Source organism: Drosophila kikkawai, chromosome 3L (genome assembly GCF_030179895.1).
Source record: "Drosophila kikkawai strain 14028-0561.14 chromosome 3L, DkikHiC1v2, whole genome shotgun sequence".
NCBI lineage: Eukaryota > Metazoa > Arthropoda > Insecta > Diptera > Drosophilidae > Drosophila > Drosophila kikkawai.
The window spans coordinates 12538986-12561833 of NC_091730.1; the positions used below are offsets into that span (position 1 = coordinate 12538986).

Here is a 22848-nt window from a genome sequence, read left to right on the forward strand (position 1 = left end):
CTTTCAGGCCGCGTGTTTCGTATATTGCTTCAATAAAAACCAAAAAAGTAAGAAACAAACAAGCAAAGTTATTTTTGTCAGTGATAGCCGGCTAAAAATATTACAAGAATTATATTTAATACATCAATTGTGTACTAAGATTTAAATTTGTAAATTTTATGCGCGCTCTGCTGGCAGCAAGTTATGTATTTTGCATAGACACAAACAAAAAACACCACATTTACATATAAATATAAAATATATAATATAAATATCTAATAACGATTGTAGAAAAGTGCGCCTTTTCAATGGAATTTCTGCGTGATTCTTTGTCCAAATATTTAGTAGAATCTTAATTTTCTTGCAACAATTATATTTTATTTTTATTGTAAAGCGCAACGATGATCAGTTTATGTTTAGTTATATTCTGTTAAATAATTTTAAACCTTAGTTGACAAATTTACATGCCCTAATTTTGATTGTTATTCATTTGTTTGTAAGATTATGTTTAGAAATAAAATGGAAACTGACCAAAAAAACCTTTAAACTTGTGAAACTTGTTGGCGCCAGGCAAGTGATATTTATGTTTTTGCATATTATTATGTAGCATAAAAAAAAAGAGAAAAAGTTTATAAAATACGTGGGCTTGAATTGAGAAATTATCTAACAATAAATTACCATAAATATGTATTGTAAATAAAGACCGAACCATTCATAAAATATTAAATGCGATGAACAAAAAAAAAGATTTTAGTGCTTTATTTTTTTTAATGATTTTATAAAATTTTGCTTTATACCTTGATATTTAAATAATTGTATTTATATTATTTTTTCTTGAGAGGCACTATAAATTTCTAGGAATCCCCTTTCAAGAAGTATGTTCATATTCCAAGTATTACGAACGTTCATAGCGTAAGTATTTAATTAAATAATACACACTTCATAGCTGTCAATGATTACCAACTTTATTTAGTGAATATTTAATGAAGATAAAAAATTCACATGAATTTCAAATTTCTGAGAAGCACATGGTTTATTTCATTGCTGTATTTTTCTGAGAATCAGTGTTCTTATATTTCAACACCATCTCCATGCAGCGTTCCTTTGACTCAAGCTCCATGGTTTTCATCTTTATTTGGGCTTCAATTTCCATTTTCTTAAGTAGAATTTGCAAATCGTTATTAATGTTCAACACTTTTATCTGGTGATCATTTGCTCTCTCCTCAGCAGTTGGTTGGTAGTAAGACAGTTCTAAACCATATGGATCCGAGAATAATTCCATAGCCATGGCTTAAACTAAAATAAAGCACATTAATTAATTGTTGTCTTTAAGTAAAAAAGTAGATTAACTCACTTGAAGATCGTCGGAGCAGAGAAGCGATTCGTTGGTTGCAGTTTTGCGAAAGAGGAAGCTTTGTAATCGGTCTTCAGTGTTGTAGATTTCAAAAAGGATTTGGCAATCGACTTCCCATGCTTTAAATGCTATCGTTATGTATGAATGTGACATTACTGCTGCGATTTGTACTTTAAATTTAGCTCGACTAATCTTAAACGCTCCTCCACTTCCAGCTCCATTTGCTTAATCTTCAACATGGCTTCTATGTCCATTTCCTTCAAGCGTACCTGCAGCTTTTCATCCATTTCTTTCAACTCTTTCTGCAGTCTTTCGTCCTGTTCTTTCATTCTTATCTGATGTTTTTGGTCCATTTCCTTTAGCTCCTTCCGGTTGCGTTGATCAATCTCCTTGAAATGCAATTGGTTTGACTCGTATTTGAGTTCCTTGTTTTTCTCCCAGCGTAGCTTTTCTTCCTCGATTTCCTTCCAAATGTAAGGATCAACGATTTTAGGCAGGGCCATATCAAAAACAAAGCAAATAAGAGTCCTTTTTTGGAAAATATTAAGATAAACAGCTGATGGAAAGGGGATGAAAATGACAAAGGATAAGGTTATAGCCAGCTGTTTTTACAAGATTATTTAATTTATTGTATTTATAACTGAGTTTAAAAGTGGAATAGCAATTAATTTTCTCAAAATTAATTAAATATAACGATTTTTTGATATCATCCTGATTAATTTTGTAATTTTAAATTTAAAATTAACCGCCCGTGTATTTGGTATATTATTTGGTATATACTACTTTTCTCGCCTTCTGGTCACACTGCCCGCCATCAGCTGAGGTTTATTTATCGCCTCCACTCTGATGGATATATTTTAACCCAATTCTCCATATCCATGGCCACTTTGAACGAAACCCTGCGCTCCCACTGGCTCATATCCCTCTTCGGCCTGATCCTGTTCATTGCCGGGAGCACCGTCCTCTACTGGAACGAGGGACGAGCGGTGCACAACATGATGGCTTTGGACGAGGCCCACGCCGACATCTACTCCGTGCGGTTCACGGAGGAGGAGCAGGAAATTGGCCTGGACGGACGGATTGTCCATCTCTCCGGCCCCATTCTAGTGGGCGAACCGCTTACAGAGCCGGACTACAACATCCAGCTGCTGGCGGTGAAGCTGCGCCGGAGGGTCCAGATGTATCAGTGGGTCGAGGAGACGGTGTAAGTTTACATTTTGGGGTAAATTGAGTAAATTAATGAAAATATTCCATTTTCCACCCGCAGCGAGCACAATTACGGCGAGAGCGTGGGCTCCACGCAGTCAGACTCCCGCACCTACTACTACACACGGGAGTGGCGGGACAAGATCGTGGACTCGCGCAACTTTTACAACCGCCATGGACACACCAATCCCACCCACTTTCCCATCGAGAGCCATGTCCAGGTGGCTGACGCCGTCTACATCGGTCGCTACGAGCTGGGAGCGGAGGTGAAGGCCAAGTTTGGCAACTACCAGGAGCTAACCTCCGATATCCGGCCCGAGGATAGCAGCGTAAAGCTACACCTGGGCATCTACTATCACACCAACGATGTGTTCAATCCGGAGGTGGGTGACCTTCGCCTCCTCTTCAGCTTTGCCGGCATGGAGGGCGAGACGTACAGCGTGGTGGGCAAGCTGAACGGCAACAGGCTGGAGCCATATGTCACCTCACGCGGTGTACCCGTGTTGCTCGTCTATCCGGGCGGTCTCAGTGTTCAGGAGGTATTCCGGTTGGAGTCGCGCGCACAGGTGCTGCACACCTGGTGGTGGCGCTTCGTCGGTTGGCTGCTCATCTTCTTTGGCGTCACCTGCAACAGCAAAATTCTTCGTCTACTGTGTGAGTTTCAGTGAGGCATTGATGTGTGGGAAACTGCTCCATCTGTTTTCTTTCCAGTTGTTCACGTTCCCCTCTTGATTTCCTTGGCACCGGATCCTCAATTCCCGGTGACGGGCAATTTACTCATCGCCTTCTCGCTGGCCCTCACCATTGCGGCAGTGGCCTGGATCCTGCACCGTCCTGTGATCGGCGCCTGCCTCTTTCTGGCCGGCGTCTCGCCCTACGTCTGGTTCACCCGCAACTTGGTTGACTACCACCGCCTGGACTGATGGGACACTCCTCTCATCTCGATTTTATTTACAGGTTTATTTATTTGTTGATTCTCCTTGTTAGACTGTCGATGCCATGTCGCCCCCCATTTGGCCATTAAAACTTAATAACACTTAGGTAACTAACTTAACCTAGAACTCCCTGATGCCCGATGATGTGCTGGGGTTACCCACAGCTCCCGTACCTCCTGCTCCCCCGCCGCCCACATTCGGTTTGGATTCGCTGGAGGTGTGCACGCTGGGGCTCTGGGACTTGTCCTGCTCCTCGGGTCCACTGGCAGGCTCATCGTATCGCACGTAGGGCTCGAAGCTGTTGTTGATTTGCACGGAGCCGCGGTGCAGGTTGTTGGACTCGGCCTCGAACAGGATCTCGTTGATGAAGCGCTCGGCCAAGAGGCGCTGTTCGCGCGGCAGTCGCTTCAGCTTGTGCGTCCAGGTGCGGGCAATGGACTCCTCCTCGGGATAGGTACCGGCTAGATACTCGCACGCTATGTTCAGGAGCTCGTCCGTGTTGTGGGCAGAGGTCCCACCGGTTCCTGCCGCTGGACAGGGCGGCGTTTGCCTGGCTCGTTTGTTGGTGGTGGTGGTCACATACTCGCCATGGTTCACTGTCGGCGGAGGCGGTGGTGGTGGACCGAATGACTTGTGGAACATCTCCGAGATATTGGGCGTTTGTCCACCGGCACGAGCTGCTGGATAATGCAGGGAATTGGGTCCTGTGCCCTCCAGGAAGGCGGTGGTGCAATTGCTGCCCTCGCTGAAGGCGAAGGAGGGCTCGTTTTTGAAGGCGGGATTCACGGCCAGAAACTTCTCCGAGTTGCGCAGGAAGTCCAGCTCCTGGAACGTCCAGCACCGCGGACTGTGCAGACTCCCCGCCCGCATCGCGCTCTCCACGACTTTGAGCTCCTTGCGGTAGTTCGTGCGCAGCGTATTGATCTTCTTTTTCACATCTTCCACGGTGGCGTCCCGCTTCAGGTAGTGGTAGATGGGCACCAGGCGCAGGTAGGCCTCCGCCCGCTTCTCTCGGTTGGTGTAGTCTCGCAGCGAGGTGTCCCACAGAACGGGCAGATCCCGGTACGTTTGGATGAAGGCGCGCAAGTAGTGGCGGTTCTCCTCTGCCCCCGACATCACCTTCAATCCGTGGGGCGGCGGTTGAGGCAGCATTTTCCTCGGCGAATTGCGGGACGCAGCTTTAAGTCCTCGCGTGTTTAGCTCTTTGGCAAATCCAGCAAAATCCGTATCCTGTGCGCACCTATTGACCAACTGTCAATGTTTTTGTTGTAATTGTGCGTTTGACAGATTGCCATATTGACGTAATGGCCCGCAGTTGTGTGAGTGAGTCTGTGGGTGTGTGCGTCGATACAGCAACAAGTGTGGGAGATGTGGCAACGCCAGTTGAAGGTATCGATAACTTGGCTTCCGTGGTTTTTTTGACTTAAGAGCTCAGCTTTTTGTTGCAGTATCCTTGGTTAATTGAGATAAATTTTAAAAAAATAAATACATTATTTCTCAAAATTAAATTAAAATAGTTAACTGTTCCGTTTCGTGGACATGACAGTACTTTAAAATCTCGATAGCAAAATACCACCAACCGTTTCGACTTTATACCAATATTTGCGTATTTTTTAGTATGAAAAATATACTTCCAGTGTTGCAACGATAGTTTTGTTATCGAATGCGAATCGCTGCTCTCAGTTATGCTCTCGTTTCAAGTGCTCTCAATTTGGGAATTCCATAAGCAAAGTCTGTTAACGAGCCAAATTCTGTAATCGAGAGCATTTCTATGTTAACTAACATTTTGCTTTGAAATTCAGAGTGACCAAGGAGAAAATATAAAAAAATATCAATATTGGGCAAAAATATCGATATATTTATATATCGATATATGTATATATATATAAAACGAAAGCGAACCGGACGTGTTTGGCCGTTGAGTTTTGATTTGTAATTCCGACGCGCAGCCGTCGACGCGTGCCCAGGCGTAGTGCATCCACTTAAATTGTTTATCATATGTTCGGTGAACTATATACACAGGTTTTTCAGGTGCACACGTGCGAATATTTTGCGATCGGTGCTTGAAAAGAAATCCAGGCGACGCCAGCCTGCGTGAGTGTTAGTGCGCTTGTTCTTTTGCGCGCCGCTTTTCAATTGAGCAATCTTTTGAATTGTCTAACTAAAACGATGCCCGGGAAGTGCACGAAACCAGCAAACGCCACAGACATCTTCCAATAAATAAATGTGAAATAAACAAATCCGGGTACAAACGAATTATTTGTCTCCTTGTGCGTTTGTTTACATGTGCCTGTGTGTGTGTGTGCGTCCCTGTATTTCTATACATGTTCTGCGAATTATTCGCCAAAAAGTGAAGATCAACAGAAATGGAGACCATAGAGGAGCAACAATCCAAGTGCGGTGAGTACTGCGAGGGCATTGGGAGGCGTGGCAGCTCCCCACCCGCAATTCCCCCAAATTTGTCATTTTTCAATGTCGCCGAAGGGGTGATGCGCCGAGGGGTGCGGCGAAACCACAGTCGGGGCCAAAAGATCCTCATAAAAAATGTCGCTGGCAGCAAATAAATTCGAGTATAAGAACAATGTTAATATATACTTATTTATACGTATGTGTTGTGTACGTTTGCACGGACTAAAAAAGCAACGGCATCGCGTCGGTAAATTTTTAAGCTTTATTTTCTGAATTTATTTCTGTGTAGAAAATGTTTATCGCACAAAAAGAATGTGTGTGCAAAATGCGTGCCTCTTCTATCCTTCCCTCTCCCTTTCTCGCCCCGTCCCGCTCTCGCTCACCACGCCGGCACTGTACCGAGAGCAGGCAACAACAACGGCCAAGGCGCCCTAACTGTAGTGAGAGTAGGAGAAAGAAGGACAGACAGGCAGCAACAACAACGCTAATGAAGAGTTCCTGTTATCAGATATGCCAACTCAGCGTTTCCCAGCTGATCTGGCTAGCCAATATAAATTGGGATTAAAAAAGCAGCTAAAATTAGCAAGAAGTCGTGTTTTTATTTATGATCAATAAATAAATCTGAGAAACTATTTTGAAACAATTTTTGATCATGTCTTGCAGTATAATTTATTTTATTTTAATAATTGTACCGAAACAAGTACAATTAAACTTCGTAATATAAAAATGTATCTTATTTTGGAAAACGTTATGCCAAAATAATTTTTGATAAAACTATTTCTTAGTAATTTTTGTTTCTAGTTTCAAAAGTTAAAGTATATCTTTAAAAAATATTCCAAAATAAAAATAATAATATATTTTAGCTGTTAGATAGTTATATAGTTCAGACTGTATTATAAGGCCCAACCCGAAACTGGCAATCCCACACATTTCCCTATCTAATATTAAAGGTTAATGCCTTTTATAAATACGTGTAAATATGTTTGTCTTTGAAGAATTTTTCCGACGGCGGCATAAACAAATAAAATGTTCATTAAATATATTTTGTTGCGTATTTGAGTTTATAATTTCGGTTACGCTCAGTATGAGTTTATAATCAGGAAAACATTCAATAAAATTATGTTAACCTTTGATGTTATTTAGCTTTAAAGTTGTGTTATTTTTTAACATTTCCATAGAATTTTTGTTAATTTTGTTACTTACCTCAGGTAGGGAGATCTTATCCTGCACTTCCTGCTGTTTCCCTCTGCATTCTTGAGAGAGAGAGAGAAAGATACCTCACAGACTCCTTGATCCTTACTCTCCGATTTTGTTGTTTCTCTTTCTGCCGTGCGATGTACCTACCCTGCGGGTCGCCTACCTCCCATTCCTTTTACACATGTTGACAGGCCGCACATGCCTAAAACTACAATATAGTCTGCAGTCCGTGTTTTCCGTTGTCCCTCAATGCTAATGGCATTTTACATGCCCCGCAGACCTTCGGATCCGGTCCTCTCCTACGTCAAGGCTTCCGCGGGATGCGTAATTTTATTACAAGATTTTTCTTTGATGAGTCTGTGCTGCTTGACAAATTCTTCTACACTGAAAGAAATGATTTTGTACCTTAAACAGAGGAAAATTTCATTGATCACTCTTACAATTATGGTATATTTAATAATATTATATAAGATGATTTAAGATTAATATTTAAACAGTACATATTCTTCGCTAAGTTTTTAAAATATTCTTTTTTGATACATAAACAATAAATGTTGTATAGAATATAGAAGGTGGTTTTCCCCAGTGTAGTTCGACTCACCGCCCACAAATCCCAAACCGCCCTCTTTGCTCCGATGGCTTTACGTTTCTCAGATGCCACTCAATTAGTTTTTCATCATGTTTCTGGCAAGCCGCCAGGCAGCTAGCGAGGAAAAGACTGAAAAGCAGAAGAGAAACAACGGCGGATTTCGCTCAGGCAGAAAGGAAGGAAATTCCCAAAATGCGAAAAATGGTTGCCGCCACCTGTGAGTCTCTGCACTTTTCCCACACTTGGCCATTGGCCATTTCCATCTCTCCATCCATTTGCTGCTGTCCCTTACCTTAAGTTCGAACCACCTGTGGCTATGCAAAATGGCATTCCAGGCGTTCCCTGAGCCCGTCTCGAATTTAGTTATATTTCAGAGCCCGATCCTCGAGGATCTTCAGGGCGATATGTTGCACTTGCCGGTCGTACACTTTAACTTCGGAAGCCACTTTGGGAAAAAGAGCAACAAAGTGGTCACGGTTCAAAGACAATCCGCTTCGTATTTCACATATGACGCCGCCGAGGAAGTCAAGCAGGCGAAGCTCCGTCAGGCTGCCCTCTGTCAGGTGTACGAGGATTTAACAGGTATTTAGAGGGACCCAGACTAACCCTCCAGGTACTCGTTTCAAGGGTTGAATATTCGCAAAAAGAATAACTGACAAATATTATCCCAGACGAAGAGAAACTTAAGCAGGGTACCAAAGACTTGTCTGAATCATCAAAAAAACGAAAAACACTTGGAAAAAGTGCAGGAACAGGAAAATTACCGAGAATTGAAAGACTAAATAGATCGGTTTCAATCGATGTTTAAGTGAAAATAATAATAATAATACTTAATATCGCAATAAGGAAATGTTTATACAATTGATATAAAGACATTTCGCAGAATGGAAAACAACTATTAATAAATATATGTGCTTTTTTTTTTTTATTAACGAAAGGGGTCGTGCATGTGGCATGTACTGGAAATTTTCATTTTAATCTATTAGAATTGAGAGGGAATTGTTCCTAATATTCACTGCATGGAATTTGAATGGAATTCAAAGTAATATCGATATTCAAATCTATTTTCGAAGCTTTATGAATGCCAGCAAGTTGTGTTGATTGAAATGTAACCCTTAAAATTAACTAAATATATTGAGTAATGAAGACTATTTATTTTTCTAAAGGATAATATAAATATTCAACAAAAAAATGTATATTATTTATGAAAGACGACTCGGTTGTTTGTGCTCATCAAGAATCCATACTTTAAAGATCGCTTTAAAAGGGGATTCCCTCCTGCAAGGGTATACGGAGATTCATTATGAGAATAAAACATTTGTACGTCTAATAAAAAATACCATGAAAATATTTTGAAGGAACCAAAACAGAAGCATTTTACGTCTCTTTTACCATTAAATAATGGGAACATCTTTTCGTGACTTTATTCTCAACAAAAAAAATTCCCATAAATTCTACATTCCCTGGGGGCACATTCCCTGTCCAAGTTTTCATTAGATTCTGGCATTCCTAAGATTTTCCTACCTTGTAAACATTTTGCTAGTCCATAAATCCCACCGATTTACATTAGGTAAATTGCATTGTTTATCGCTTGTTTTGGGAATGCATAGCAGGGAATATTTATCTAAAAATTCCGATACGTCAGAGTGCACGACACGAACTGCAGTAATTCTCCTGCAGTTCCTGGACTTTGTTCAATTGCACAAGTGGCGAATGTCTCGCCAGATACAGATATTATAGCGCAGATGCCCGCTACAGATAGTATATGTGTATAGATGCAATTGGCATCGGTTACAGCTGCACAATTCTGGATAAAATTAATGCAACAAAGCCGCCGTCTGTGGTGTGGCGCGGCCTTCTTCCATGTGTTGTGTGTCCATGTCGATTGGGGGTAAATGATTTGCACTTGAAAACATTTTCTAGAGCCCACTGCCTCCGCGCCGCCTTCCCCTTTTGCATTCTACGTTGCTTTCCTTCTGTGTGTCAAAAACTATGGGAAGGTCGCTGCTTTTTTTTCGGGGGAAAAGAAATCGGCACAATTAAAATTGATGTCAACAGCTCGCAATTTGGCCGCTTTATGATCGACAGCGCATTGCCGGGGATTCGGCTGAGTATGCCAGCCCCCCTGTACGCCATCCCACATGCCCACATCCTCCATCTTCATAGCCTCATCTTAAGCACAATGGGGTTCTATTTTGGTTAGTCGCTACGTTCTGCTTCTCTGCTTTTGTTTGTTTTATTTTGCACAATTTCTGCCTGGGTACCATAGGCTTCTCTCTCTCGATCTCTTTCTCCGACTCGCACACTCAATTGCATAAACAAACAAATCCACAAAATAGCCATAAATCAAACACTAAACTTTTTTCAGTCCCCTGTAAACAAACTATTGTTTGGAGGTGGATTGGTTGCACAAATTCAGAAATAATTGTGGTAATTTTTTTTATATTTTGGGGAGTTTAATTAAAGTTAAGGGAATTAACAATGATAATTTTTGATTTATTTGTTAAATTAAGTAAGAATATGGTAGAAACTCCTTTATCTAATTTAAACAAAATTGTATTAAAACCTAAAATATTTAAACATTTAATATTCTTGAAACTTTTACTTCTTTGCTCTTTTAAAAACACAAGAAACCATATATTTAACTCTTATTCCATGCTTATTTTTCATTTTAAGCAACACCCAATGAACAATGTCTAATTTAATTTTATTTTTCACTACCAGAAATGTCCATAACAACGCTGCCCAGTCGCATATGCCTGGTGGGCAATGTCGGCCAGGATGCGGACACGCTGCAGGCAGCCGAATCCTTTGGACTGCCCATCGTCACCTCAGAGACGGGCCTGGACATCATCGGAGAGTCGGACTGGCGTACCTTTTACGTGCTCGATGACTTCGAGGGTGCCAGCTTCGAGGCGATACACAAGCAAAAGGAATGGTGAGTACCTAGTCACTGCCACTAATAATAACCCGACGGAAAGCCGAAAAAGAACAAGAATGCTGCTTAATTTAGACAAAGCTGATGATGGTGGACACAAATCTGTCACATGTGGCTAGCTGTCCGCCTCCTCCCCCTTTTTTTTTTTGCACCCACTTTTTCTCTGCGAGCGGCGACAAAGTCAAGAGCCATTATCATCGTCGTCGCCTCCATCATGCTGGGCATCAGCAGCAACGGGCAAATTGAGTCTGAAATCGAGACACACGCATTGGGATACTGTCTCCTCTTCAATTTCCCCGCTGGATCCATTCGTTACCCACCGATACCAAGATTGACAGCGTCAGCCATGCGCCGAAAATCAGCCCCTTCATCGTCTTTCTTCCGATGTTGTACCCTTAACTTTAGATTTTGTGTGGTAATGTTGGGGTTTTTACTATTTAAAAAGAGTTTTGATTGCAGGGTAATATGAATTATATGCATATCTTCATTATTTTGTTTTTATAAAAGTATAAATGCATTATTGAAACATTTGTTTCAAATTTATAAATTAGGATTTCCAGAATTTTAGTATTATTTTCAAGTCATTTTATATTCATGCCCCCACAATTAATGTTAAATTTTAAAGTAAAACCACACTAGAATTATTAGAAATTAATTTATAAAAAATATCAGCCAATTGCAAATACAATTACATCCATATGTTCTTCTTTTCTGTGCACACTTTCAAATGGTTCTAAATTTCTGTAATGTTTTTAACATTAGTAATATTTTTATAAATTATTTATGCATATTTAAGCCTTTAAGCCCTCGTTCTGAGGGTATATCCACTTCGACTTGTCGCAAATGGCTCGCAATCATTTTTCTCGTGCTACAAATTGTTGTCAAATTTGAAACTTGCGCAAATGTTTGCGCTTCTGCTCTATATGTGGCTCGGTCGGTCCGGTTCTGTTTGGTTCAGTTCCTATATTTTATTTTTTTTTGCACGCTTGATTAATTTGCCTGCTGCGTAGTAATAGCCTCAAATAACATGCACGCTTTGGAGAGAACTCCCGAACTCTTCCCCTATTTTTATGTTGTTGATTTCTTTTTGAGACCTCTGCCCTGTCTCATTAGTGATTAACAATAATTTTGCGATACCTTGGTTAGCGTTTATTTACGAGCATTTTTATTTTGGAGGTCACCAAATGCGTTTAAGTTTGTTATGACTTTGGAGGGGTTCTTCTTTTTCGGCAGGAAGAGGAGGCGGTCGGTCGGTCGGTGGGAGTCTGTCATTTCCTTTTCATGTTTTCCCAACACGCTTCTCGCTTGTAAGGGAAAAAAGAAACTGCGAAACTGGGGGAAATAGAGCCAAAATGAAAAGCTCGTTTTGCCATTAAGAATTATTATTTATTTCATAGATTTTTCATTCATGTTTCGGTTCGTTTTGTTATTGCAATTTGTATTTGTTTTTCACCACTTTTGCCTGCTAAATGAGCGGAAAATAAAACAAAAGCCGTTCGGCGGAACAACCTAGGAGAGGTGCGTAGAATTTGTTTTTCTCCGGGCTAATTATATTTCATGTTTCACATTTTTTATGGTATTTTGCCATCTATAAATTTAATTGTTGTTCGCTTATAGAAAATCATAAACTGGAATTAAATTGAAAATCTGTTTATCACTTGAAAGAAAACTGCGCGGAAAGTTCTGTCACGCGAGAGTTGTTTATTTTTTAAATAAATATGTTATGCACTTTCCCAGTTTTGTTTTTGTCACCCGATATAAATAAATCATGACTGTTTATCACAGGTGAGTTTTCTTTTAGCCATAAAAAAGTCTTTAACTAAATACAAAAAAAGATGGGTGTCTTTATTGTTTGTAGGATTGGTTTTTGAAAAGTAAATAAACATCGAGTTAATATTAATTTTCTAAACAATTTAATTTAAAGTCTAAAGATGTAGAAATTTGTTATAACCTCAAGGATAAGGCATATCATTATATAGACTAAATTTTAAAATCGAATAAAATAGCTTATTGACATTTCTGAATCTCCTAGAATTTTTCCAAATATTTAAATGGGCCTTATGAGTGCCTTTTACTACTGGGAAAGAATTCCGATTAAAAGTATACAAAAGCCCAATGGGAAACCGAAGACATTTTAATGAGATATTCCCAGAAAAGTGCGATAAGTTGAAAGAATGAACGAAAGCACTTTAACGGCCACTTAACCTCGCCGAAAATGATGCCACAAAGATCTTGTTAATTGTTGTTCCCAGCATGGCCAATATATATATATATATATTTAATCTGAATCATAGGAATGATCCATCCGCTAAATGGGGGAAGTCTCGCTGCGATTCGTTGCCTATTTTGGGGACGTAGCCAGTTGAGAATGAAAATGTACTTAAAATAAAAATAAAAACAAATACAAATTTGTGATGACAATTTCGAATAGAATTTATTCAAAAGAAAAACTTGCTTAGTTCTAGGGAAATCGAAAATGAATCGCTATTTGTTTTTTTGCGTACATTTTTGGGACTTCTCAGGGGATTCAAAAAAAAAAAGAAAGAAGGAAACTCTGGTGCCGTTGGCCAAGTTTTTTCACTGAATCAAATTGAGGAGGAGGTGGCATTGCAGCAATCTCTTGGCGCCAAGATTCTACAAGAATTTGTGTATATTTAAGATCGAGCGATGTCAAATAAAGTCGAAAGTGTTGAAAGAAGCGTTTTGGGGAAAAACGGAAATTCTTTCCCATAAAAAAAAGCACACACAAATATATAACAAATCGCAAAAAAAAAGAAAAATGAACGAGAATCTCGGAAAAATTGGAATTTATACGTTTTTATTGAGGCATTTATATGATGAGCTCTTGCTCTGTTTGCATATATTTAAATATTTATGGTGTATCTGTGCGAGCGACTATATAATTTATAAGTTTTGATATGATGGTGAATTAATTGAGGCAGAAAAAGAGTCCGCGAACGACATGTCATTGACTGTTCTATAGTTCTGACCCTCGCAAAGTTCGAGTGCCCCGTCGAGTCAGTCAAAGATCGGCGCACTTTACAAAAGACACACACGAAAGCCCAGAGATGGCAGAGATCATCCATTGTGGAGGCCGAAACCCCGTTTTCCCCCGAACCAATCCATTCTGATCCGATCATCATTATTCCCATTTTTGTTGACGAGCACGCGCGCTGCGCATTCTTGGGCTTTGACTAAGCATCATCATCAGGCCCAGGCATCATCATTTTTCTGGGTTTTCCTTGGGAAACCAAGCGAAATATTTAATTGTTCTTTGGAATTTCATTTCTTTTCTCTGCTGCTACTGCTGCTCAAATATTTGTTAGTCTCGCTCACTCTTTGCATTTCACCTGTCTCCGTTTGGCTTTCTTTGTTTACTGTCACCTCGCTCACAGACTCATTTCCTCTCGATACACAGGAAGAAAAACGTACTATATTTGAGCAAAAATTTATATGTGGAAAGAAAATATTTTAAACTAATATAGATTATAACTTTTATCTAAATTTTTGAATTTATAGGTTTAATGAAATATTCAAATTTCTTTTTTATATTTAAAGATGCTATAATTGAAATACTTCATCTTTTAAGATCAGAGATCAATAGTGTTAATTTTAAAACCTTATTTGAAACTCCACATTAAACCATAACAGTCTGTTTCCACCACCCCAAAAGCTCTTCAGTAAAGACTCCCAGAACTCAGACTTGGGAATTCTAAAGCGTTTTTCGCTCAAGGACGAATAACATTGTTTTACTTTAAATTTTAGAAACGTATATTTCTCACTAAGCAAGCTAAATTTAAAGTAAATTTTATAAAACTTAAAGATCAGCATCCTTTTTTTTGGATTAAGATTATTTTTGTTCCTCTCATTTTCCTCTGTATATCTCACATTCTCCGGGTTGAGAGAGACATGTTTGCACTGCTTATAGAGGAATATATCACGCCTGTGTAGCATTTTGCCACTTATGTGCCACAATTAAGTGATGAGGAGAGAACAACCAGTAGTAAGCAACGGGGAGGCTAGAAGAAAGCAGAGAGGGTGGACCTCCGACCGCCTGGCATGTCAGGCATTTTCTATTTCCATTTTCCATTCGCTCGCTGCCGCCCCATCGCTTATTCAATAATTTTCCCAAGCAACGAGCTCTGCCAGTTGTGTTTGTTTAGTTGCCCGGATAGAATCATAAACTCTTGTCGCTCTAGCTGGCTATATATTCCATATTCTTGTGCCTCTGAATCGGATGAAAGCGTTTCGTGTGCCCGCGACAAATATTTGAGCATATGGAAATATTCCTTTGTTGGTAAGGAGGAGTTTAACACCAACTAAGCAGCCAGGAAAACTCGTATTTATGTGTGTGGTGTGCCTGCAAATATAAATGCAGATGTAAAGTGATATGACAAGGAGGAGTGAAAGTGAGACAAACAACAGGAAGTAAACCTGAGAAAAGTCTTTAAAAAGTGAAAGATTAAGTGAAAATGAGACTAGGGGAGAAATCTAAAAGAGGAAGTTGCTAGAGAAAATTTTGCTGCATCTAGTGAGAATATAAAGCTTGCTGAAGAAAGACAAATATGGATATAAAAAACAAGGAAACCTTCAATTTAAACAACCTTCTAAAGGAATACAAAAGACTGGATCAGCTATTGAAACTATGGTAAATTTGTATATTATAAACTAAATTCCTATCTTGCCGAGCTTATAAGCTTTTCTTGATAAATAATACATAATTATGAACCCAATGAGTTTACTTCAAGAAGAATTCCATTTAAAATCCCTTTTTATCCCAGGGATTTCCCTGTTAGCCTTTAAGCTCTCCCAAAAGAGATACTTCACCGAAAAAAAACATTCATTCATGATCATTTTCCGAGGGCCGCAATTTGTTTTTAATTCCAGCCATAATTACGCCTGATGAGGGGCATAAATAAATAAATGTGAACACATTTCAAGTACCATAAATACATGCCCCCATGCCTACGCGACGCCCACAAAGTGGATACGAAATGTGGCAAAAACAATGCTCGATGTGTCAGGCTGCAGTCAGCTTCCGCTCGATTGATTTGTTTACAGGAGCTTCCGGCTTTTGCTGCGGGGAAAGGGTTGGGGATGGGGTCACCACCATCTGTCGATGTCCGGTGTTGTGTATAAACAAAAGAGAGCCCTTAGTCAGAGAGATGGTTCAAAGTTCAATAAAGCGGAACAACAATCGGCAGCACTTCAGCAATTGAGATGAATTCGCGTCAGTTGCATTCGGAATGTTGTCTGGCAAAGACACCGTCGACGATGCCCCAGCAGAGATACTACGAATTCAATTATGGCCATTGCAACTGCCAAGGTCAATTGGGGCATAAAAGACCAGATTGCCTTGCATAACTCAAAAGTGTGCCACATAAATATTTAATTGCCTCTCCCATCGTCTCTCCACTTGCAGCATTCTGGGACCGCCGGCTTTGAAGTATGCGGCAGAGATGAAACAGACACTGGGCCAGAACTCGCGCCCCATTTACAACTATGCGATGCGCGGAGTGGTCACTTGCTTCACCGGCATACGCAAAAAGGATGAGCTGGTGAGTGGATGGACGAGCAACTCCTCCTCAAAGGAGATCTCTAATTTTTTTATATCTACTTTAGACCAAGCTGGTTAACCTCATACACTCGATGGGCGGCTGCATCAAGAAGGATTTGAACACTAAGACCACGCATTTGATTTGCAATCACAGTGGCGGCGAAAAGTATCAGTGAGTTTCTAACAAGAGATATTCATTCAAGAGAATACTAATATTTTCCCTTCTACAGGTACGCCAAAACCTTTCGGTTAACCGTGGTTCGTCCTGCTTGGGTGTATGCCGCCTGGTCGGATCGCAATTCCCTGGAGTTTGATGCCACGCAGGAGGTCTTCACCAAAACCCATAGATTAAAGGCCTTTGAGGGTCAAAAGATTTGCTTTTTTGGTTTTCCGGCTGAGGAGCATCAGCACATGGTGGATGTTTTGCTGGAAAATGGAGGCGTCTGCGCCGAACTGGAGGATCCGGAGTGTTCGCATGTCGTGAGTCTGCCCTTTCATATAAATCGAAATGCTTTTTGGATAGTTTTGGATTTTGTAGTTTTGCATGCTTTTGTTTTTTTTGGAACAGCTTTGAAGGGCTGCTTCTTAACCCACAAAAATCCTAATCCATGTGTCTTCCAGGTGATGCCCAATACGGGCGCAGTATTTACAAGCACTAGCACTAGCACAGATACTAATAACCCCACCAGCACCCCAACTAATCCATCCCAAACCCAAGTTCAAACCCAAACCCCTAGCAGAAGCATCAAGTCGGAGGCGGAAGGAGAAGATCAGCACAAGGCTGAGCTCAAAACGGAGGCTTTGTCCGAAACAGACAAGGGTCCGCCAGTGGGTATGGATCTTGAGCAGGAGCAGAAGGAGAACCACCAGGCTTTAATGGAGGATGAAGATGATATACACTTTGACGAGCGCCTCTTTGTGGAGGCAGCAGACATTGGAAATCCCAACGACGATCAGTTGCCTGAATCGGATGATGAGGAGCTAGAGGTGGAGGTGGAGCAAAAGCCACTAAAGAAACAAGAAGACGATGAGGAGGATGTGCAGGCTAGCACACCGAAAACCAGCAAAATCAAAACTAGTTTAAATGCGGCCACTCCTCTAAGTTCCCCCGAAATGGAAGGCATCGTCCTAGACTTTGAAAGCACCACTCAAAATATATCCCCCATCTTGAAGGCCATCAATGAGTGTGACCTGGAGACGGACGATGATCTGCCTGCTCTGGAGAATGATCTGAAAAGGAAGCGTGACAGCTTGGATAATGTATCGCTCATGTCTGTTGATTCCTTTGCCCTGCCAACAAGCACCAAGAAACCAAAGCTTATACGCACTGGCTCCATTTCGAGAACCCTCCGACGATCCGTGAGCTTTGTGGCTGAGCCGCTGATGAAGACGTTGAGACCCCGCAGGAGTTCTGTGGCAGATGCCTCCACCTTCTTGGGCAGCGAGGCAGCTGCCGATGACTCCATTTGCTCTTTGGCCTCGTCCATAAATCTAACCCTCAACGAATCTATAAGGAAGCCGGTTAAGGAAAAGTTGCGCAGCTTTTGCGGCAGGATAACAAGGAGTAGCAGTCGCAGAACGGATAGAATAGCCGGCGATGGCACTCCGGAATGTACAGGAATACTGGATAGCGGCTTCAAGACACCCAAGGCACCGAAACCTCGATCCACAGCCACGCCCAAAACCGGCAAGCGACTCTTTGGCAACGTCTCCGGTGTTGTTTCTGCTTTGACTTTAACCACAAACCCCTCCACTCCCACTCCCATACCGAATCCCAATCCGAATGCCAGTTTGGATGTCCACGACACCTCCATTTCCACCTCCACATTTGCTTTCTGTGCTGCTGCCAAGCCACCTCCATCATCATCATCATCATCGTCTTCTCCCACATTGTCGATCGCTGTACATAGCTCGGTGCAAGTTATTAAGGCGTCAGAAGAGACGTCGACCATAGGGCGTAACAGTCCCGTCCAAACCATAGAAGAAACCGTGCAAATGGTACTTTTAAAAACGTTTTTTGCTTAAAGGGATATGTGTGTTTTTCACAGGGCAAAAGCGGACTTTGAAACGGCAAGAAATCATTAGGTTTGAGGTTTATTTTTGATTTTATTTTCCATTCAATTTAAATTTATATAAATAAATTTTGGTTAAATTTAAATTAAAAAAAATTAAAATTAAATTAAAAACAATTAATTACATTTAAATTCAATTTAAATTAAATTCAAAAAATTAAAATTATATTTTATTTAAATAAAAAACTTATATTTAATTTACCCTTAAATTTAATTTAAAAGTTTTCTAAAGAAATACTGTGAGCTATTAGGAGTGCAAATACAAAAACCCCCTATATAGTACTGGAGAAATTTTGTCGATAATATTTGGCCTAGGTACTGGTTTTTGTCAATAAAAATGGTAGAGGAGTCTCTAAAAATTTGGAAAATGAGTCTAACCATGTTCTATGTGATTTTAAATCTTATTTTGGTGAAAAATAATTGTAAAATATAGATATAATACTATTTTTCTGAAAAAGCTGGGAAAAAATCGATGTTAACATCGATTACATCGATTATTTTTATTTAGGTCTATGCATATATTCGGTTTTGAAACAATCGATGTACCTAAAACTATAACAAAATCTAGTTTTTGCCTCCAAAAACCAGAGGATCTCATTGAATTTTAAAATAATTTTGATTAATCGATGATATTTTCGAAAAAAAAAATCTTAAAAAAACTATACATTAAAAATCGATTTTTTCCCAGCTCTATTATTTATATTATATCATCTGAAATTCAAACAGCTTTTTATAAAAATATTTAAATCTACATTTTACTACTTCAGTTCATTATTAATTTTTATAATTTCAAGAATTTGTTCTTGGAAAAATTTCATTTTTGTGTTCCCCATGTCAAACTGTGTTCTCGAGCATTTTTAACATTTTTTCAGTTGCTGTTTTGCTACGCGATTTGTGTCACTCTACCCGCCGTCCCAACCCACCGCCATCCAGCCTCCCTCCTTCCATCCCCAAGTTATTTGTTTGTTAATTGTTATTTAATGGTTATATGCTATAGCTTAGTTCTAATTTGGTGCGGTGTCTGGAATTTCACATTCTCTATCCCTAACTTTGGTTTCCTCTACTCACTCTTTTTTTTCACTCTGGCCAGAGCACAAGATTCGAACAGAATAACAAATCAAACAAAAAGCAGCACAATAAATATTGGAATAACATTTATTTGCAACACCCAAAACACACACGCACACTCATATTTGGGGGCAGACATACTTTTATAGACTTTTCGTTCAGCTTGAATAAATGTTAAAAATGCCAACTCGAAAACAACGTAGATTATACGTAAATAAATTGAAACAATAACAAATGGAGGAAAAGTACAAAAAATCAAGCAATCGAAATTCCTCTGCATTTTAGGTGAAATATTTATCATGTTGTCGATGGACTAACCAAATATATTTGCACAAATGTTTCTTAGCCACTTTTTTGCATTCATGTTTCGTAGCTTCACCTCACTTTTTTGCCTCGTCTCGTTTTGCCGTTTTAAAGTGCTGTTGTTACCCGCTGAAAATGTGCACTAAAAAAATGTTTTGTTTGGCCTTCTTTACTTTTGTTTTGCATTTTTTGATGAATGATTTTCCAAAATTTATTGTGCTTGCTGTGCTGCTGGCTTTCCATAACATCTCTCTGGCTATATATATATATATAAAACCTATCTATATAGAAGCATGATTGACGATTGAATATAAACTAAAATTGGGCTGCAAACAAAACATTTTTTTGTCTATCCTGCACAAGTTAAAAGCTAATATTAGGTGTTTTAATTATCTCTAATTAATTGTGCCATTCAGGTGGTGGACGAGCATACGACCGTCACGAAGCCGGAGCCTAAGAATAATCATACGCACATCCTGAAATCAGACTGGTTCTGGTATACCATACAGAATGGTTATGCCAACGAGATGGACTATCTCTTTGGTGATGTAAGTAGGGAAAAGTTAATATACCTGAACTGTAAATTAATCTAGGGTGTTGTTCTTAGTATTTGGATAGCATCACGAATACCCCCAACACAGATCGCAGGGACTCGTTACCCATTAGCTTTAACAAGCGGAAACGCAAGCGTTTCTCGCAACGTATCCAGCTGGAGGGCACTCCGCTGGGCACCTCGGGCAAGCGACGCTCCTCGGTTTCGGATGCCGGTTTGCTATCCGTGTCGAATAGCTTCTTTGATTGCACCACCAGTCCGGATAAGTTAGAGGCGGCGGATAAATTACTGCATGCCGAGCCGGAGGCCAGTGATGTCTCTACGCCAGCCAAGAAATCGATGCGGTTCAACCATTTTATGGACTTTTTCACCACCGAGTCCAACTATGTGGGTATCTTGGATACCATACTGAATGTAAGTTGAAGATAATCTTTATGTACGATCCCGCTTCTAACTAACATGTTCTTGCCTTCAAACGCCTCTAACTTCTATTTTTCTTCCCTTTAAACAGCTCTTTAAAAACAAACTGGAAGAACTGGCCGAGACCAATGATCCGCTGCTCAACAAGTCCGAGATCAAGACAATCTTTGGCAACTTTTTGCCCATCCATGAGGTGCATCAAAGCATGTTGGAACACTTGCGCAAGCTGCATGCCAATTGGCGGGAGGATTGCCTTATTGGCGACATTATAATCCAGCATCGCGACGAACTGATCAAGGCCTATCCGCCTTACGTGAACTTCTTTGAGCAGATGAAAGAGCAGCTGCAATACTGCGATAGGGAATACCCACGCTTCCATGCCTTTCTCAAGATCAACCAGACGAAGCCAGAGTGCGGACGTCAAGGTCTGCAGGATCTAATGATCCGTCCCGTGCAGCGTTTGCCCAGCATTAGTTTGCTTTTAAATGACATCCTGAAGCACACGAATAACAGTAATGCTGATCATGGACGTCTGGAGGAGGCCCTGAAGGCCATCAAGCAGGTGACGCTGCACATTAACGAGGATAAGCGACGCACTGAGTCGCGCATGGCCATCTTCGATATATTCAACGATATCGATGGTTGTCCAGCGCACTTGGTGAGCTCCAATCGCAGCTTTATATCGAAATGTGAAGTGAATGAGCTCTCCGACTCACTGAGTGGTCGCGGCGATAGCCTTGTCCTGTATCTCTTTTCCGATTCCATTGAGCTGTGCAAGCGAAGGTCGCGAGGATTTAACACCGCCAAATCGCCGAGCACAGCCAAGACGCACAAGCATCTCAAGCTGATATCCCTCAACACGATACGGCTGGTGATTGACATCTCCGACAGTCCGCGAGCCTTTGGCCTGCTGCAGCGTGGGGATAAGGAAAAGCTGTATACGTTTACCATCAGCGACGAGGAGACGGATAAATCGGTTTATGTGAAAAAGCTGTGCAACCAGATAGCAGCCCATACATGCAGAACGGATGCGGTAAGTCTTCAAAAAGAGATGGGATTTTTATATATAAATATACAAAATTAAAAATTTAATAATCAATTCTAGGACAAACTTCTGATTTGCCGCACCTCCCAGGAACTGGAGGTGGACATTAGTGATGTAAATGTCAGCACGCTAAGCAAGGCCTTCAAACTGGCCGCCAAAACGCGCCTCAAGGTAAGACTTTAAATACAGCTTTATTTATGAAAATCCTCTCTAATGCAACTATTTATTTTAATTTCAGGTGGGTCGTGCCTTCTCTTTCAACAAGACGCCCAACAAGCTGAAACGGGCCGTCTCCACCATGATGACCTCGCCATTTGGCAGCACTAATTCGCTCACTCCCGCCTCTCAGCTGGCCCAGATGCGCTTGGCCAGCTGCACAAACATAAATGTAAGAAAATTATATATTTAATTGCAATAAAAATTATAATTAATTTTACATTTTTCTAACAGGAGGTGGACGATGAGGACTGTGCCAGTATGCGCAGCAGTTCGCCGTCAACGCAATCCGAGATGCTGGTGGTGCCGCCGCTTTCGGTGCAGCCCACGCGTAAAAACAAGGCCGTTGTTGGCCGCATTTGAAGTTAAGCACTGGATTCCGTGCAGCCAATTTGTGTATTCCATTTCTAAAGGTCGTCATTGTTATCCTTTAGAAGCGAGAGACTCGTTTGCAGTGCGATCAATCGGGCATTCGAATTCGTAATCTCACAAAAAACAAACAAAATCAGAAACAAAATCTATCAAGCGTCCAATATTGTTTAGAATTACAAAAGTTATTGTTAAGTTGCATATCGCTCGAATGTTGAAGCGTTCAAAGCGAGGCGGCCATCGATTGACCATTATGATCTGTAAATAGTTATCCATAACTCCCGTAACTCCTGTGTACCCGCGTCGCGTCGCTAAATGTAACTTAAATTTTATAAGTGTCCACACAAAAGATCGCATATTCACGCGCGCAGCGATCGATCGATCGATTCGAATGGGTTTCCGTTGATCGCCACACCGCAACAAGCTGTGAATGTTTACTGAGTAAATTTTTTAAAAACCTATCTTACTATATTGATTACAACTCAACGATTTTGCTTGAGTAGGCTTATTTACGGCCCTAAGCCGTAGGGCATTCAAAGCATGATGATGTTTTAAGTTAATGTAATGTATGCAACCACAATTAAAAATAATTATTTTAAAATCAATGGATGGACATGTCTCTCTTTTTCTCACATTTT

General features: G+C 40.5%; 4 protein-coding genes across 6 annotated transcripts; 2 read left to right on the plus strand and 2 right to left on the minus strand.

Annotated features, from left to right (window-relative positions):
* Nucleotides 1-930: 930 nt before the first annotated feature.
* On the minus strand, nucleotides 931-7289 carry LOC121502251 (DNA ligase 1-like). Its single transcript, XM_070285985.1, has 3 exons — nucleotides 7087-7289; nucleotides 1334-1889; nucleotides 931-1275 (listed from the first exon to the last, which is right to left on the minus strand). Exon 2 carries the CDS (start codon nucleotides 1834-1836, stop codon nucleotides 1486-1488), a length of 351 nt encoding a protein of 116 aa, XP_070142086.1. The 5' UTR covers nucleotides 1837-1889; nucleotides 7087-7289; the 3' UTR covers nucleotides 931-1275; nucleotides 1334-1485.
* Nucleotides 2135-3588, plus strand: Tmem43 (Transmembrane protein 43). The gene is made up of 3 exons (XM_017161178.3): nucleotides 2135-2537; nucleotides 2601-3193; nucleotides 3251-3588. The coding sequence occupies exons 1-3, from the start codon at nucleotides 2212-2214 to the stop codon at nucleotides 3460-3462; spliced, it is 1131 nt and encodes a 376-aa protein (XP_017016667.1). The 5' UTR covers nucleotides 2135-2211; the 3' UTR covers nucleotides 3463-3588.
* On the minus strand, nucleotides 3578-4899 carry LOC108070606 (uncharacterized). Its single transcript, XM_017161179.3, has one exon. It carries the CDS (start codon nucleotides 4624-4626, stop codon nucleotides 3595-3597), a length of 1032 nt encoding a protein of 343 aa, XP_017016668.1. The 5' UTR covers nucleotides 4627-4899; the 3' UTR covers nucleotides 3578-3594.
* Nucleotides 5372-22815, plus strand: pbl (epithelial cell transforming 2 pebble). Of its 3 annotated transcripts, XM_017161145.2 has the most exons (12): nucleotides 5372-5874; nucleotides 10394-10607; nucleotides 16030-16165; nucleotides 16230-16336; nucleotides 16395-16644; nucleotides 16786-18162; nucleotides 20024-20155; nucleotides 20215-20574; nucleotides 20672-21613; nucleotides 21686-21796; nucleotides 21864-22013; nucleotides 22076-22815. In XM_017161145.2, the coding sequence occupies exons 1-12, from the start codon at nucleotides 5841-5843 to the stop codon at nucleotides 22202-22204; spliced, it is 3942 nt and encodes a 1313-aa protein (XP_017016634.1). In that variant the 5' UTR covers nucleotides 5372-5840; the 3' UTR covers nucleotides 22205-22815. The 3 variants fall into 3 exon arrangements, with proteins under 3 accessions (XP_017016634.1, XP_017016635.1, XP_070142084.1); XM_017161146.3 differs by lacking the exon at nucleotides 16786-18162; XM_070285983.1 differs by lacking the exons at nucleotides 5372-5874; nucleotides 10394-10607 and adding an exon at nucleotides 15138-15255.
* Nucleotides 22816-22848: the final 33 nt, after the last annotated feature.